The sequence below is a fragment of the Lathyrus oleraceus genome, chromosome 3, assembly GCF_024323335.1.
Source record: "Lathyrus oleraceus cultivar Zhongwan6 chromosome 3, CAAS_Psat_ZW6_1.0, whole genome shotgun sequence".
Taxonomy (NCBI): domain Eukaryota; kingdom Viridiplantae; phylum Streptophyta; class Magnoliopsida; order Fabales; family Fabaceae; genus Lathyrus; species Lathyrus oleraceus.
Genome location: NC_066581.1, coordinates 414,314,173 through 414,328,437, shown reverse-complemented (window position 1 = coordinate 414,328,437; position 14,265 = coordinate 414,314,173). Strand labels below are relative to the sequence as shown.

The 14,265-nt window shown below is 36.4% G+C and overlaps 1 protein-coding gene across 8 annotated transcripts in view; it reads left to right on the top strand.

The window, feature by feature from the left end:
- Positions 1-5,971: 5,971 nt before the first annotated feature.
- LOC127127985 (uncharacterized) overlaps positions 5,972-14,265 on the top strand; it is a 15,007-nt gene continuing 6,713 nt past the window's right edge. For 2 of the 8 annotated variants that reach the window (XM_051057244.1, XM_051057243.1), the window contains exons 1-8: positions 5,973-6,175; positions 6,283-6,452; positions 6,604-6,666; positions 6,766-6,785; positions 6,909-6,953; positions 7,408-7,469; positions 13,768-13,904; positions 13,999-14,087. In XM_051057244.1, the coding sequence (XP_050913201.1) occupies positions 6,097-6,175; positions 6,283-6,452; positions 6,604-6,666; positions 6,766-6,785; positions 6,909-6,953; positions 7,408-7,469; positions 13,768-13,904; positions 13,999-14,087 (665 nt within the window). In that variant the 5' untranslated portion in view covers positions 5,973-6,096. Of the gene's footprint in view, positions 6,176-6,282; positions 6,453-6,603; positions 6,667-6,765; positions 6,786-6,908; positions 6,954-7,407; positions 7,470-8,794; positions 13,623-13,767; positions 13,907-13,998; positions 14,088-14,265 lie in introns of those variants that run through there. The other 6 variants (XM_051057245.1, XR_007805590.1, XR_007805592.1 and 3 more) reach the window with 6 other exon arrangements.

The following is a 14,265-nucleotide window of genomic DNA, read 5'->3' as shown; positions in this document are numbered from 1 at the left end:
GCCAAATTCACTTAAGCGCGTGGTACCTTACCATATTTCGTATTCTACTTAAGTACACCGTACCTTACGATGTTCTACAATTCACTTAAGTGCATCGTACCTTACGGTGTTCCTTAGTTACTCTATCTCTCATCAATCCGTCTTTTGTGTGTGACCCTGTAGGTTTTCGTGGCATTGTCAATTATATTAAATCACGTATTTAACATAATAAACAGTGAGCGGTATCTAGCAACACATCACTGCTACCCAAGACACGAAAATGTCATGTGATCTGAAAAATCCTTTTGTGATAATACTTATGTGTATAATTACCCTTTTGCCCTTATGTCTATATTGAACACAAGGCATAGATCGTGTCATCCTTGTCCAGTTCAATATTGGGCCCATAGACATTTATCCTGTTACGCAGGATGGGCAAATTCCATCCAGGTCACTCATGTCCTTTAGCATGCTTCGTGGAGTACCCATCAACTGTCTTTATGGTCATCCAGTTACGAACAACGTTTGATCAGCAATAAAGCACTCGACTCTACATCTAGGGTCCATAGTGGTTTCAGGTCGAAGGGTGGTATACACCATTATCACCATGAGAATAACTTATGACACTTTGCATAACATTCTATATAGTATTCTCATAGCGGGTCAATCCAGTATAAATATTACTCTTAATATTTATACCTATGTTTAAGACTTGATAACTCCTTATCCATGATCCATGAGATGTGATCATCAGTCTATATACATAATAGTCTTAATGCTTTAATGTTATCCCACTTCACAATAAAGCTCGACTACGAATACTTTAAGAATAATGTCCTTATGTTTAATGTGATCTCATGATTAAGTCATACTTGATACATTAAACGGACTAGCTATTCTAGGGACTTTATTAAACAAACATAATAAAGAAAAAGCCTTTTATTATTAATAAATAATTCGATACAAGTACCAAAAGTATTGGCCTCTAGGGCTTACACCAACATTAAGGTCCTAAGACCACAAACAAAACAAAAGCAAGAAAACAATATATACAATCACAAGATGTGGCTCAAATGAGCAAAGTGAAAAGGACTTGAATCATAAACAAGTTGCATAAAATGTAAATGACAATGAATAATAAAGGTACTGAAATTTAAATTGTATAAAGTAAATGACTTGAAAGTAAAAGTAACATTAATAAGAGTTAGTCAATGATTAGTCAAATGTTAGTTGTGTTCGTGGTGAGTTTCAATTAATTAAGTCATTCTTTGGAGAACACTCAACCATTCATTCACAAGTATGGATCCTTGAACCAATACATCTTCCATGAGAAGGGCTCTAACTTGGATAATTCAACAAGTATGCCACTAGCTCCCATGAAAGGAAAAAATATCAAGTTCCCACACAATTCCGTGAAGAATGGGAGACTTACAATCTCACTTACTAGAATGTTATTCCTCGAGGGTCAGATTTAGCTTTATGTTAAGCAATCGTAATTGGACTTATGTAGAAGTCACAACTATCTGAGGTCATGCAATAAAAGTATAGGTGTTAATGCATGTTATAGATTTGGTACAAAGAACCAAACTCCTAAAATATACCACACACTAAAAAAAAGGGAGGGACCTATCTTAGTCAAACTTGTATTGATTCATCTAACAAAATGCCATTGACGAATCAATTAGCATTTAGACATTAGATTTCATTGGTCAATGAGGGATTGGGGAAGAATATGGATGAAGATGAAGAGGGAAGGGGAAATAGAAACACAAATTGATCACGAGAGGAATTTTATTTGATCAATATCATCCATTCATTTTGGGAGATGAAATGTACATTTCATAAATCCCCTAAATCAGATGGTTTTGATCAAACAAAAATCAAATCAATAATGACCAAGACCCAAACAGAAAGTCAAACATCACAAGACCATAAAAATGACTCAACATAATTTTTAAACATTTAATCAATTAAAAAATCACATTAAAAATGAATTAAAATGCATTTTAATTTGGACAAAACCTCAAATCCCTTCAAAACACCAAATAAATGGCCGAGGGATTTATCCTAGGTCAAACAAGGTAAAAGGACCTTAGATAAAAAAAATTCATAATTTTTAGAATGTCAGAAGTATTTTAAAACACTTATAATATGCACACAAAACATTTAATTCATGAAAAATACCAAAATTAATCTAAAAAATAATTTTAATTCAAAATATGAAAGAGGAAAATATTTAAAGATTTTTGGTGAAAATCCCATATTTTTTGGATTAAAAATGGATTTATTATGAATTAAACAAAATAAGGCTATTTAAAAATAAAATCAGAAATTAAAACGCGCGCTTCCATCATGTTTCCCAGTCAACGGGTGTACACGCGTGATAATCAGGAAGGAGTGTCAAGATTAAAATGTTTGAAACAAATCAGAAGGTTGAGAGGGTGCCAACGCACCACCGGAGCCCTAAATGCGATCTTCTTCTCCGGTTGACCTCACCGGACTGGTCCACCACCAACCTTCACCAGAATGAAAAGTAAGGACATGATTTCAAAGAAAAAATTCTCAGGAGCTCGAATCTGACCTCCATTTCATCCAATTCAAAGTATATTGAAAGATACATGGATTTGAAATTTGAGGTGCATGATTTGAGTTGCTTCGATTTGACCTCAAAGCAACTCAATCTTATTGCCTACATTGGTAGGACTTCAGCCAACCAATAATCAATCAAAATAGTTGAGAAATGAGGGAGAATCGAAGAAGAGAAGTTTGAGAAAAATCACCTTCGGGTAGCTTCAATTCATCTTGATCTTGCTTCCAATTTGGCTTGGCTTGACTCTAGATGCTTGCAGGAAGTGAAATAGATCAATGAAAGGCTTGGATTCTTGGAGTTTCAATCTCAAAACAGAAGGAGAATTGAAACTCAATTTCAAGTGAAATCTTCAAGTTTATCCTTTAATGGAGGTTAGGGATGCAATGGTTCAAAGCTTGGGCAGAAGGGGTCCTCTATTCTGATCACAATGGACATGTATTTATAGGGTTATGCATTGCTTTTCACACACTTGAAAATTTTGTCAAATTTAGCAACATTGGTGCATGTATGCACGGGCATTGATTTGGGCCTAAACAATGATGTAATCTCACTCTAATTCATGCACAATGGATCCTGAAACAATAACATGTAAGCATGCAAAAGGAAATGGTCATTTGAATTCAAAACTTGCCAAAACAAACCCAACAAAGGAACTATGCGCAAGTCCCTCAATTCTTGTCCAAATGAAGTGATCTTGGACTTTTTGGAAAGGTGACATCAACAGGAACAACTTTTATGTTAAACACTTTTCTATTTGGAGATTGGATCATGATGAATTTTAAGGTGGAAGTTGGAGAAATCAAACATAATTGAAAATTTTCTAAGTACCAAGTCAAATGACCACTTCTTCCACCTTGAATAACGTTTGTTATGAGCTTCAAATGGAAAATATTTATTCACCAACGTTGTAGATATTTCATCCCTATTCGATTTTGTCATAAATTTGACATCATTTGGATTTGGAATGAGGGAGTTATGCATTTTAGAAGTTGAGGAAAATTGCTTGTTCAATGATGATAGCCCAAAATGACCTATAATGTTTCCTCTTGGAACATGCCCTTGCAAGTTGAATTTGACATTTCTCAAAGAATCAAAGTTGAATAAGACATATTGAAATTGATAATGAAACTTGGATGGTCTTCATCTCATAAAAATTGAGCAAGTTATGGGCCTTGGAAGTCGACCTCCTAACTAGGGCACAAATAAAATGACCTATAATCTTTCACCATAAAAAATGACTTTAAAAGCAAAACTAGCTCTTGATGTCAACATGAAAGTTGTTTGTAATGTCATAAAGAGTAACTTTGAAATTGGAATAATTTTCATATGACAAAAATTGTATGAAATAAGGTCTAAGGAACCCTAATTTTGACTAGTTGACTTTCTCTGATCTACCTTTTTGGACCAACTTGCAAACTTGAAGTTCTCTTGATCTTTGGGACTCATGGAGGATCATATATGCACAAGATGATGTATAATGAAGTATACCTTGATATATTTGATCAATTTGTGAAGAAACTTGCTGAGGAAGTCACACAAGATACCAAAATGAATTAGGGCTTCCAAGGCAAACAAGCTTCAAACTCTTGATGATTTTTTGATCAAAATGATAAATGAAGAATATGGGGATCCATATATGATGTCTAGAACCAATGTTAACCTTCCTTGATTGATCTCCTTGTACTGAGGGTCCCAAACCCTAGATGTGAGCTTGATAGGGCACAAATGGAAGCACACACTACCTACAAAAGCAACAAAGCTATACATAGACATATTTTTGGTATTTTGGTTAGTAAACAAAGAAAAATAAAGTATGATACAATCAAATGTGCTTGGTGGTCTCTTCCAATGCAAATCCAATGAATGAGAGGTAAGAAGGATGCCAAGGTGTGATCCTAAAGCCAATGCAAATGATGAGATAGCATGAGGGATCTTAAGGTCAAAATTGGGGTCTTACAATATGCATTTGCCATATATTGCGTTATATGTTGTTTTTAGATTGTACCCGTATAATGAATCGCCTAAAATTATACCGCATTCACATTAACGTAGACAACTAAAAAGATTCACATAATACAAAATTAGAGGACATAACAAAAAAATCTAAACAATGCAAGAGTTATTACTTATTTCGGTGATTATTTGAATTTCTAATTAGTTAATTTCTAAAAATTATTTTAATATATATTTATTTAGTAAATACATTTTAATATTTTATTTTCTTCATTTAAATTTATTTTTCATATTTTTATCATTTAATTAGTATAGAATTAAAAAGCTTTCAGTTGGATCTCAAAGAGACCAGCCCACCAATTATATAATCCGTAAATAACATATAAGTTATTTGGGTGAAAAAGGGCATGATCATGTGGCGAGCACATGATCTCGCCTGACCTAATACTTCTCAATTTGGAATAATGAGAGAACGTGGCAAGCTATATTTCAGAGAAGTAACCGAAGTCATTCCAAGTCTCATAGATTAAATGCACTCTTTATTATGTGAGATAACTAACACATTCATTTCTGCTATCACGTCAAAGTCAGAGGCACGTGGCCAAATTGATAGGCACTTGAACCATTCTCTACAACAACTTGGATCAAGTAACCAAATCTTTAAACACCTTAGCCAAATAGTTGGCCATCCATTCACTTTTTTACATATTAGAGTACAAAACTTCCTCTTGCACATCTCATCGCAAACATAATATACCCTATTATACTCATCACATATATAAGTTGATATAGTGTGAGACATCTAGGGATGTCAATAAGGCAGTGTAGAGGTCGGGGATGCATCCTTATTTTTCTTTAGAATCTATTCACAAATGTGTCTCGGATACCTATCATGAAAGAATTTTGTCATCCATTTCAATTTCCAGAGATCCTCGCTAATCTCCAAGATTTTCACGCAGATTCGAAATATAAATAAAAACTGAATTTATTATTTTTAAATCATATATATTAAATACTAATTATAAAAAATCAAGAAACTAATTTTCTACCATAAATATATTATTTTGACAATATTAAATTTACAAAATATTTTAGTTTTTAAAATTTGAAATCATAAAACTTGTTTGGTAGCATAATTTTACAAAACTATATTTAAAAACTATTTTGAGAGTTTTAAAGCTAACATGTTTTTTTTGTTAACTTGAAAACTCTTTTTTAAAAAAAATTAATTTATAAAATTAATTTTAATAATTAAAAATTTAAACTAATTCAAACGAAGTCTAAATCTATACTTATGATTATCATGACGGCTAAAAAGAACAATCCTATAAAATTTTCATTAACCAATACAAATTAACATCCCTAAACACATTTTAATTTTGAAATATCACAACTATTAATTAGAGCATCCCTAAACATATTGATTTTAAAATATCACAACTATTAATTGGAGCATCCCTATAACAACATTGATTTTGAAATATCACACTAGAGACGGAGAGAGTAATTAAAAAGGCAAGTGAATTCAATATGCAAATATAAATAAGCATTGCTTGCTCAAGAAACTCACAGCTATGGCGGGAACAGGAAATGATCCGCAGAAACAACTGCTAAGCATCATCCGCAATTTCGCCACCGAGAAATCTCAAGGAGGTATGCTTATGCTTTCTTTCTTTCCCAATTTCTTACCGATAATTTCTCATTGCCTCAATTTTCATTTCAAATTTCGCGCCTTAATTCCTTCCCTTGAAATTGCGAAGAACGAAGAGTAGTTACTCTCAGAAAGCAAATCGAAACGCTGAAATCGGAGTTGAGCGTCGCTAATGCGGAACTTGAGAAAGCTAAGCGCTGCAAAGAACTCGTTGAGCAGGAACTTAAAGGTTTTGAACTTCATCTCTTCTTGAGTGAAGCTTCGGTTCAAACCCTAGAGGTTAGTTCATTGTTGGTTACATATATTGTAGTACATTAAGTTAATTATTAGTAGGATCAGAATTGAGGCTGATGCTAATCTTTTGAAGCTGAATCCACATTTGTTGCTTTAATTATTGATCCGTTGAACTTGAAAATGTGATCGGTTGTAGGCGAGGGTGTCTCTAATTCAGAATGATATGTCTGTTGTGGAATCTGATTTGGAAACTCTCAAGGTGCATATCATGTTGTGTATTTGGAACTTCAATTGTTATGCTCTTTAAGTTTCGAAGGTCTCATTTAATCTTGTATTTTATGTGCTTTCATGTTCAAAGAATGAAGAAGTGGCTTTACGGTAAAGCCTTGCTATTTCTGTGCTTGTTCCAATTATTTTTTGTTTTGACAATGTTGTGCCATTAGTTTTAGAAACAACAAGTCTTGCATGTTTGTTAAGACTTCTGTCTTTTTTTTTTTGCAGTGATCAATTCATCTGCGACATGCTTGACCTGAATGCCAAAATAAGGTTCATCTCGTTGAAGTTAATATTATGCATACTCTTCCTCATTGAGTCAATGTTCGGCATATCAATAAAGTAGAAGTTATCACCTTTGAATATCAAATTATACTATAGTATATTCAATGCCTGTATTATTATTGTCGTCGTGTTTTAGCATTGTTCTTTTTGTTATCTTTTGAAATGTGTGCATTTTTATGCAACAAGTTCTTTTGAGGTTGTTATGATAGGCGTGAAGATCTTCTCACTATGGCATGTCTATTAAAATTTGGCTATATAATAAACTTTACCATACACGAGGCATGTCTCAAACCTATTTGATTACTTTCATTCATGTTATGTTACACAGTCACGTATTTATTACTCGATGCAGAAGTTGGCAAGTGTCATCTTTAAAGTGTAGGTTTATAGCATCAGATTTCACACAACCTTACCACAGTTACTGATTCCTCATTTAATGCAGGAAATTTCAAGAGAGCATCATCACTTGCGACATTGATTCAGTAGAAGATGAAGCTTGTAGAGGTTCTGTCATTATTCCTATTGTTATAGATGACGATTTTCTTCCTATGTATAACGTTAGTCAAATTATAAAGTCATTATAAGCACGGAATTAGATGATACGTCTGTTGAAAGAGATTAGATTTTTCTTATCTCTTCTGAGTTCTGACAAAGTGCATTTACTTTGTTTGGACAAGATTATTCAGTATATATTTTCTGCTGATTTTGGGGACCTTTGCCTCTAGTTTTATGTTGACTCTTGATGCATGTTTGTATGTTTGTATTAGTACCACAATATTTTTGCTGTATCCTGTTGGAATATGCGCATTTGTACCAAAATATGCATCTGAAGTGCTGTTCTCATAGGATAACCAGTTCAGCTTGTTAGATCCAACAGGTGGCACTGCCAACTCAGCTTAAGTGAGTCGGCTTGCAGACGTAGTGTTAGTCTTGGTCACTTACAGACGTATAGCTTAGTTGTTGCTGTTTTTGTAAGGTTTCAGAATTAGAGCACTCCCGAACCTTTCCTATTAGGTTATTATATAAACCCCTCAGCATAATAGACTCAGTGGAAGCCAAAGTATGCTAACATAGAATCTCTCCTATATTTGTAAAGGATTAGACTTCTCTGTCTATTATACAAGAAACGGCCACATAGAACTGTACAGTTTTCTCCTAAAATCTTGACTTTTTATCATGATATCTCTTGGTCTGACATCCCAACTCAACCAATTTAGATCTCAATTAGCCGTTAGTGGTGAATCCTAGATGGGAGGAATGAACTCAAGTTTTTTGATTTATGTCGAGAGCGTAAGATCTGCCTCCAAAAATTGATCTTCAGCCACACATGATAACGGTTAGATCCACAGGCCTACATTTCTAGCCATACTATTCCACCCTCTATTTTTCAATGGTAGTCAACAAAAGAATAGTAACTTTGAATTTTGACCAAGAGAATAGTAACTTTGAAGTTTGACCAAGAGAATAGTAACTTTGAATTTGACCAAAAGAATAGTAACTTTGAATTTGACCACATGAATCCTATAAATACTCATTGAAGTTGTAGGAAAATTCAATTTTTTCTCAAGACAATGAATGCATTTGCATTTGACAGAAAAATTGTAATTTGAGAGTTAGAGAAATTTTCTAGTGTGAGAAAAATTTCTGTGAGAGAAACTCTTGGGTGTAATTGGGTTGTGGGTGAGAGAAACTTTTGAGTGTTTGTAAACACAGTGTATTTTTCTCTTTTCAGTAAAAGGTGTGCAGCAGCCCGGAGACGTAGGCATACTTGGCCGAACTCCGTTATCAATTGTGTGTGTGTTTTTATGCTTCCGCATATTATTGTTTTTACGAATCTGACTAAGAGGAAATTCGGCGTAGTTTTCTAACAACTGGCATCAGAGCTGGTTGGTTCGGCCGAATAATTGTTTTGGGGGAAAGTACTATTCATGTGAATAGTAACTTTGTGATTAGTGTTTTTCGTGAATAGTGAAAATTGGTCAGCATTACCAATTTTTTCGGTGGTTTGCATAAATTATCATAGGCGATCCAGAGGAGTCAGGTTCAAGTAGGAACTATGGCGGCAGACGAAGGAAAAGTGAAAATCGAAAAGTTCGACGGTGCGGACTTCAGCTTTTGGAAGATGCAAATAGAGGATTATTTGTATCAGAAAAGCATGCATCAACCTCTCACGAGTAAACCAGCAGATATGAAAGAAGATGACTGGAAACTTCTTGATAGAAAGGCTCTTGGAGTCATTCGATTGACGTTATCTCGTAATGTTGCCTTCAACATTGCCAAAGAAAAGACTACGGCTGGTCTTATGAAGGCCCTTTCTAACATGTACGAAAAACCATCGGCCTCAAACAAAGTTCATTTGATGAGGCGGTTGTTCAACTTACGGATGGCAGAAGGTGCATCAACGGCGCAACATCTAAATGAACTCAGCACAGTCACAACCCAGTTGAGTTCAGTTGGAATCGACTTTGATGATGAAGTACGGGCTTTGATACTCTTGTCTTCCCTACCAGAAAGTTGGAATGCTACTGTCACAGCTGTGAGTAGCTCATCGGGAAGCAACAAGTTAAAATTTGATGATGTTCGTGATTTGGTTCTCAGTGAGGAGATCCGACGGAGAGAGTCGGGTGAATCATCAACCTCTTCAGTATTGCATACAGAGTCAAGAGGAAGGAGTTCAACCAAAGGAAGCGGACGCGGAAAATCAAAAGAAAGGCGATCCAAGTCCAGAAATCATCATAGTTCTAACAACTCAAAGACTATTGAGTGTTGGAATTGTGGGAAGACGGGACACTATAAAAACCAGTGCAGGAGTGCACCAAAGAGACATGAGGCGAAAGATGAGGCAAACGTTGCTTCAACCTCAAGAGGAGGTGATGCATTAATATGCTCTTTGGAGAACAAGGAAGAGTCGTGGGTGTTAGACTCTGGAGCATCCTTTCACGCAACTTTGCAGAAAGAACTCATCGAGAATTATGTCCCTGGAAACCTTGGTAAAGTTTACCTTGGTAATGAACAATCTTGCGAGATTGTAGGAAAAGGTGTAGTGAAGATTATGTTGAACGGGTCTGTTTGGGAGCTGAAGAATGTCAGACATATCCCCGACCTGACAAAGAACTTAATCTCAGTAGGCCAGTTGGCCAGTGACGGCTACACAACAATCTTCCACGGAGATCAGTGGAAAATTTCAAAGGGTGCAATGACGATAGCTCGCGGTAAAAAGAGTGGTACTCTTTACAAGACGGCAGGAGAATGTCATCTTATTTCGGTGGCAGCAAGTGGAAATCCCAACCTATGGCACCAGAGACTTGGCCATATGAGTGAGAAAGGGATGAAGGTAATGCACTCGAAGGGCAAACTTGCAGGTCTTCAGTCAGTAGAAATTGACATGTGTGAAGACTGTATATTTGGAAAGCAGAAGAGAGTTAGCTTTCAGACAAACGGAAGGAAGCCAAAGAAGGAGAGACTCGAGCTCGTTCACTCTGATGTTTGGGGTCCAACGACAGTCTCATCCATTGGTGGAAAACGATACTTTGTGACTTTTATTGACGACCACTCCAGAAAGGTATGGGTATACTTTCTGAAACATAAATCTGAAGTATTTGAAGCTTTCAAGATATGGAAAGCCATGGTGGAGAATGAGACAGGGTTGAAGATCAAAAAGCTCAAAACCGACAATGGTGGTGAATATGAAGACACCAGATTCAAGAAGTTTTGCTATGGGCATGGGATCAGAATAGAGAGGACCGTGCCAGGTACGCCTCAACACAATGGTATAGCTGAGCGCATGAACCGAACATTGACTGAAAGAGCCAGAAGCATGCGTGTGCAATCAGGTCTTCCAAAGCATTTCTGGGCAGAAACAGTCAACACAGCAGCTTACTTGATCAACCGAGGTCCATCAGTGCCATTGGAACATAGACTACCAGAAGAGGTATGGAGCGGAAAAGAGGTAAAACTCTCACATCTTAGAATTTTCGGCTGTACAGCATATGTACACATCAGCGATCAAGGCCGGAACAAGCTTGATCCCAAATCAAAGAAGTGTACTTTCATTGGTTACGGTGAAGATGAGTTTGGTTACCGTCTTTGGGATGACGAGAACAGAAAGATGATCCGCAGTAGAGATGTGATCTTCAATGAGAGGGTAATGTACAAGGACAAGCATGATACAGGTGCCATCAACTCAGAACCAAGTGGGCCAGTTTATGCAGATGTGGACGATGTCCTTGAAAGACCCACAGTTGATAGTCCTCAGCCAGAAGAATCAACTGAACCAGGCAATGTGCAGCAGTCTGACAGAACAGAGCATTCTACTCCAGCTCCGGAGTTAAGGAGGTCTTCTCGAGTTCCTGTACCTAACAGGAAATACATGAGCTACATGTTGTTGACAGATGGAGGAGAACCTGAAGACTATGCAGAAGCATGTCAGACAGTAGATGCGAACAAGTGGGAGCTTGCCATGAAAGACGAGATGAAGTCTTTGATCTCAAATCAAACATGGGAACTAGAAGAGTTACCTATGGGAAAGAAGACACTTCACAATAAATGGGTGTATCGAGTGAAGCAGGAGCATGATGGCCCTAAAAGATATAAAGCTCGACTTGTTGTAAAAGGATTCCAACAAAAGAAAGGAGTCGATTACACCGAGATTTTCGCACCAGTTGTGAAGCTCAATACTATCAGGTCTGTGTTAAGTATTGTTGCCAGTGAAGAGCTCTACTTGGAGCAGTTGGACGTGAAGACTGCATTTCTTCACGGAGACCTAGATGAGGAGATCTATATGCACCAACCAGAAGGTTTCTCAGAGAAAAAGAATATGGTGTGCAGATTAAAGAAGAGCTTGTATGGCCTAAAGCAAGCTCCAAGGCAGTGGTATATGAAGTTTGAGAGCTTCATGCACAAGGAAGGTTTCAAGAAGTGCAATGCTGACCACTGTTGTTTCTTCAAGAGATATAACTCTAGTTATATCATTTTGCTACTTTATGTCGATGATATGTTAGTAGCAGGTCCAGATATGACCGAGATCAGAAATTTGAAGAAACAATTGTCAAAAGAATTTGACATGAAAGATTTAGGTCCAGCGAAGAAGATCCTTGGAATGCAAATCACGAGAGATAAGCAAAAGGGAACCTTGCAGTTATCTCAGACAGAGTACATCAACCGTGTTTTGCAGAGATTCAACATGGACAACGCCAAACCGGTTAGCACACCTTTGGCTAATCATTTTCGTCTATCAAAGGATCAGTCCCCTAAGACAGAGGAAGATAAGGAATTAATGGCTAAGATTCCATATGCTTCAGCCATAGGAAGTTTGATGTACGCGATGGTCTGCACGAGGCCAGACATTGGCCATGCAGTGGGAGTTGTAAGCAGGTTTATGTCAAATCCAGGTAAAGCTCATTGGGAAGCTGTGAAATGGATTTTGAGATATCTACGAGGCACTAAGGAGAAGTGTTTGTGCTTTAGTAAAGGTAAGTTAAAAGTACAAGGGTACGTAGATGCAGACTTTGCAGGTGAAGTTGATCACCGAAGAAGCACGACTGGTTACATATTTACTGTTGGTACTAGTGCTGTTAGTTGGATGTCGCGGATACAAAAGATTGTTGCTCTATCCACTACAGAGGCTGAATATGTCGCAGTAACAGAAGCTAGCAAAGAATTGATATGGCTTCAGGGATTGTTAACAGAGTTGGGTTTCATCCAAGAGGATAATGTCTTGCACAGTGATAGTCAGAGTGCAATACATCTGGCAAAGAATTCAGCATTTCACTCTCGAACGAAGCACATTGATCTCCGTTATCACTTCATCAGATCTCTGATTGAGGATGAGGTACTAACATTGAGGAAGATCTTAGGAAGCAAGAATCCAGCAGACATGTTGACAAAGGTGGTGACCATTGACAAACTGAAGTTATGCTCAACTTCAGTTGGCCTGCTAGAATAATATGCAAGAGAGGCTGCTGCATGATCGAGGTGTGAAGACCGACTGAAGTCAGTCTTCAAGTGGGAGATTGTTAGATCCACAGGCCTACATTTCTAGCCATACTATTCCACCCTCTATTTTTCAATGGTAGTCAACAAAAGAATAGTAACTTTGAATTTTGACCAAGAGAATAGTAACTTTGAAGTTTGACCAAGAGAATAGTAACTTTGAATTTGACCAAAAGAATAGTAACTTTGAATTTGACCACATGAATCATATAAATACTCATTGAAGTTGTAGGAAAATTCAATTTTTTCTCAAGACAATGAATGCATTTGCATTTGACAGAAAAATTGTAATTTGAGAGTTAGAGAAATTTTCTAGTGTGAGAAAAATTTCTGTGAGAGAAACTCTTGGGTGTAATTGGGTTGTGGGTGAGAGAAACTTTTGAGTGTTTGTAAACACAGTGTATTTTTCTCTTTTCAGTAAAAGGTCTGCAGCAGCCCGGAGACGTAGGCATACTTGGCCGAACTCCGTTATCAATTGTGTGTGTGTTTTTATGCTTCCGCATATTATTGTTTTTACGAATCTGACTAAGAGGAAATTCGGCGTAGTTTTCTAACAATAACCCTTATCTTCTGTCCATATCTCTTTATAACCCATTGATATCAAATTGTGTTATAAATTAACCAACAATCATTAGCTCTAATATCCACTTCATATCTCTGATTTAGGTTCTGTATATTTTCTGTTAATAGTTCATATTTGATTTGTACTATTTTCCTAAGGCTGTAGTTTGCTTGACTATACACTCATCTTTCTTTACTCTATATTTGAATTTTAACAAGCTTACTAAGATAAACTTTGACTTTGTTTTAGATCTGGCACAAGTAACTATGAAAGAAAATGATGCTGATGATGCTCTAGGTGCTCTTGAAAGTAGGCTTTTGGAGATAATATCTCAAACAACTAAAGAGGAGCATGAACTCCAAGCCCAACAGAAAATTTATGCGAGCGTAAGTTTAAAATCAAATGCTTTAAAGTCAAGTTTCCTTGCTTATCAATTTTTCCTTATTAACTCTTTCTCATGGTGAGGAGAGCCTTCTGCAGGTCCAGCGTGAGTTGATTGATCGTGAAAGAAAGGTGTCTTTAATGAATATGTTAGTCACAGAAACAAAAGAATTGCAAGATCTTACCTTATATCCTTATAACTATTAATCTGGTACAGTTGTTTTTATAGTCTCTAACAAGTCACACAAATCTTGAAATAACTTAACTAACAGAAAAGTAGAATCCTAGTCACATCAATATACAAATGTAGTTTAGATATATACAGGTCAAACACACTTTGTTCAACATAAAATCTATTTATTTGAT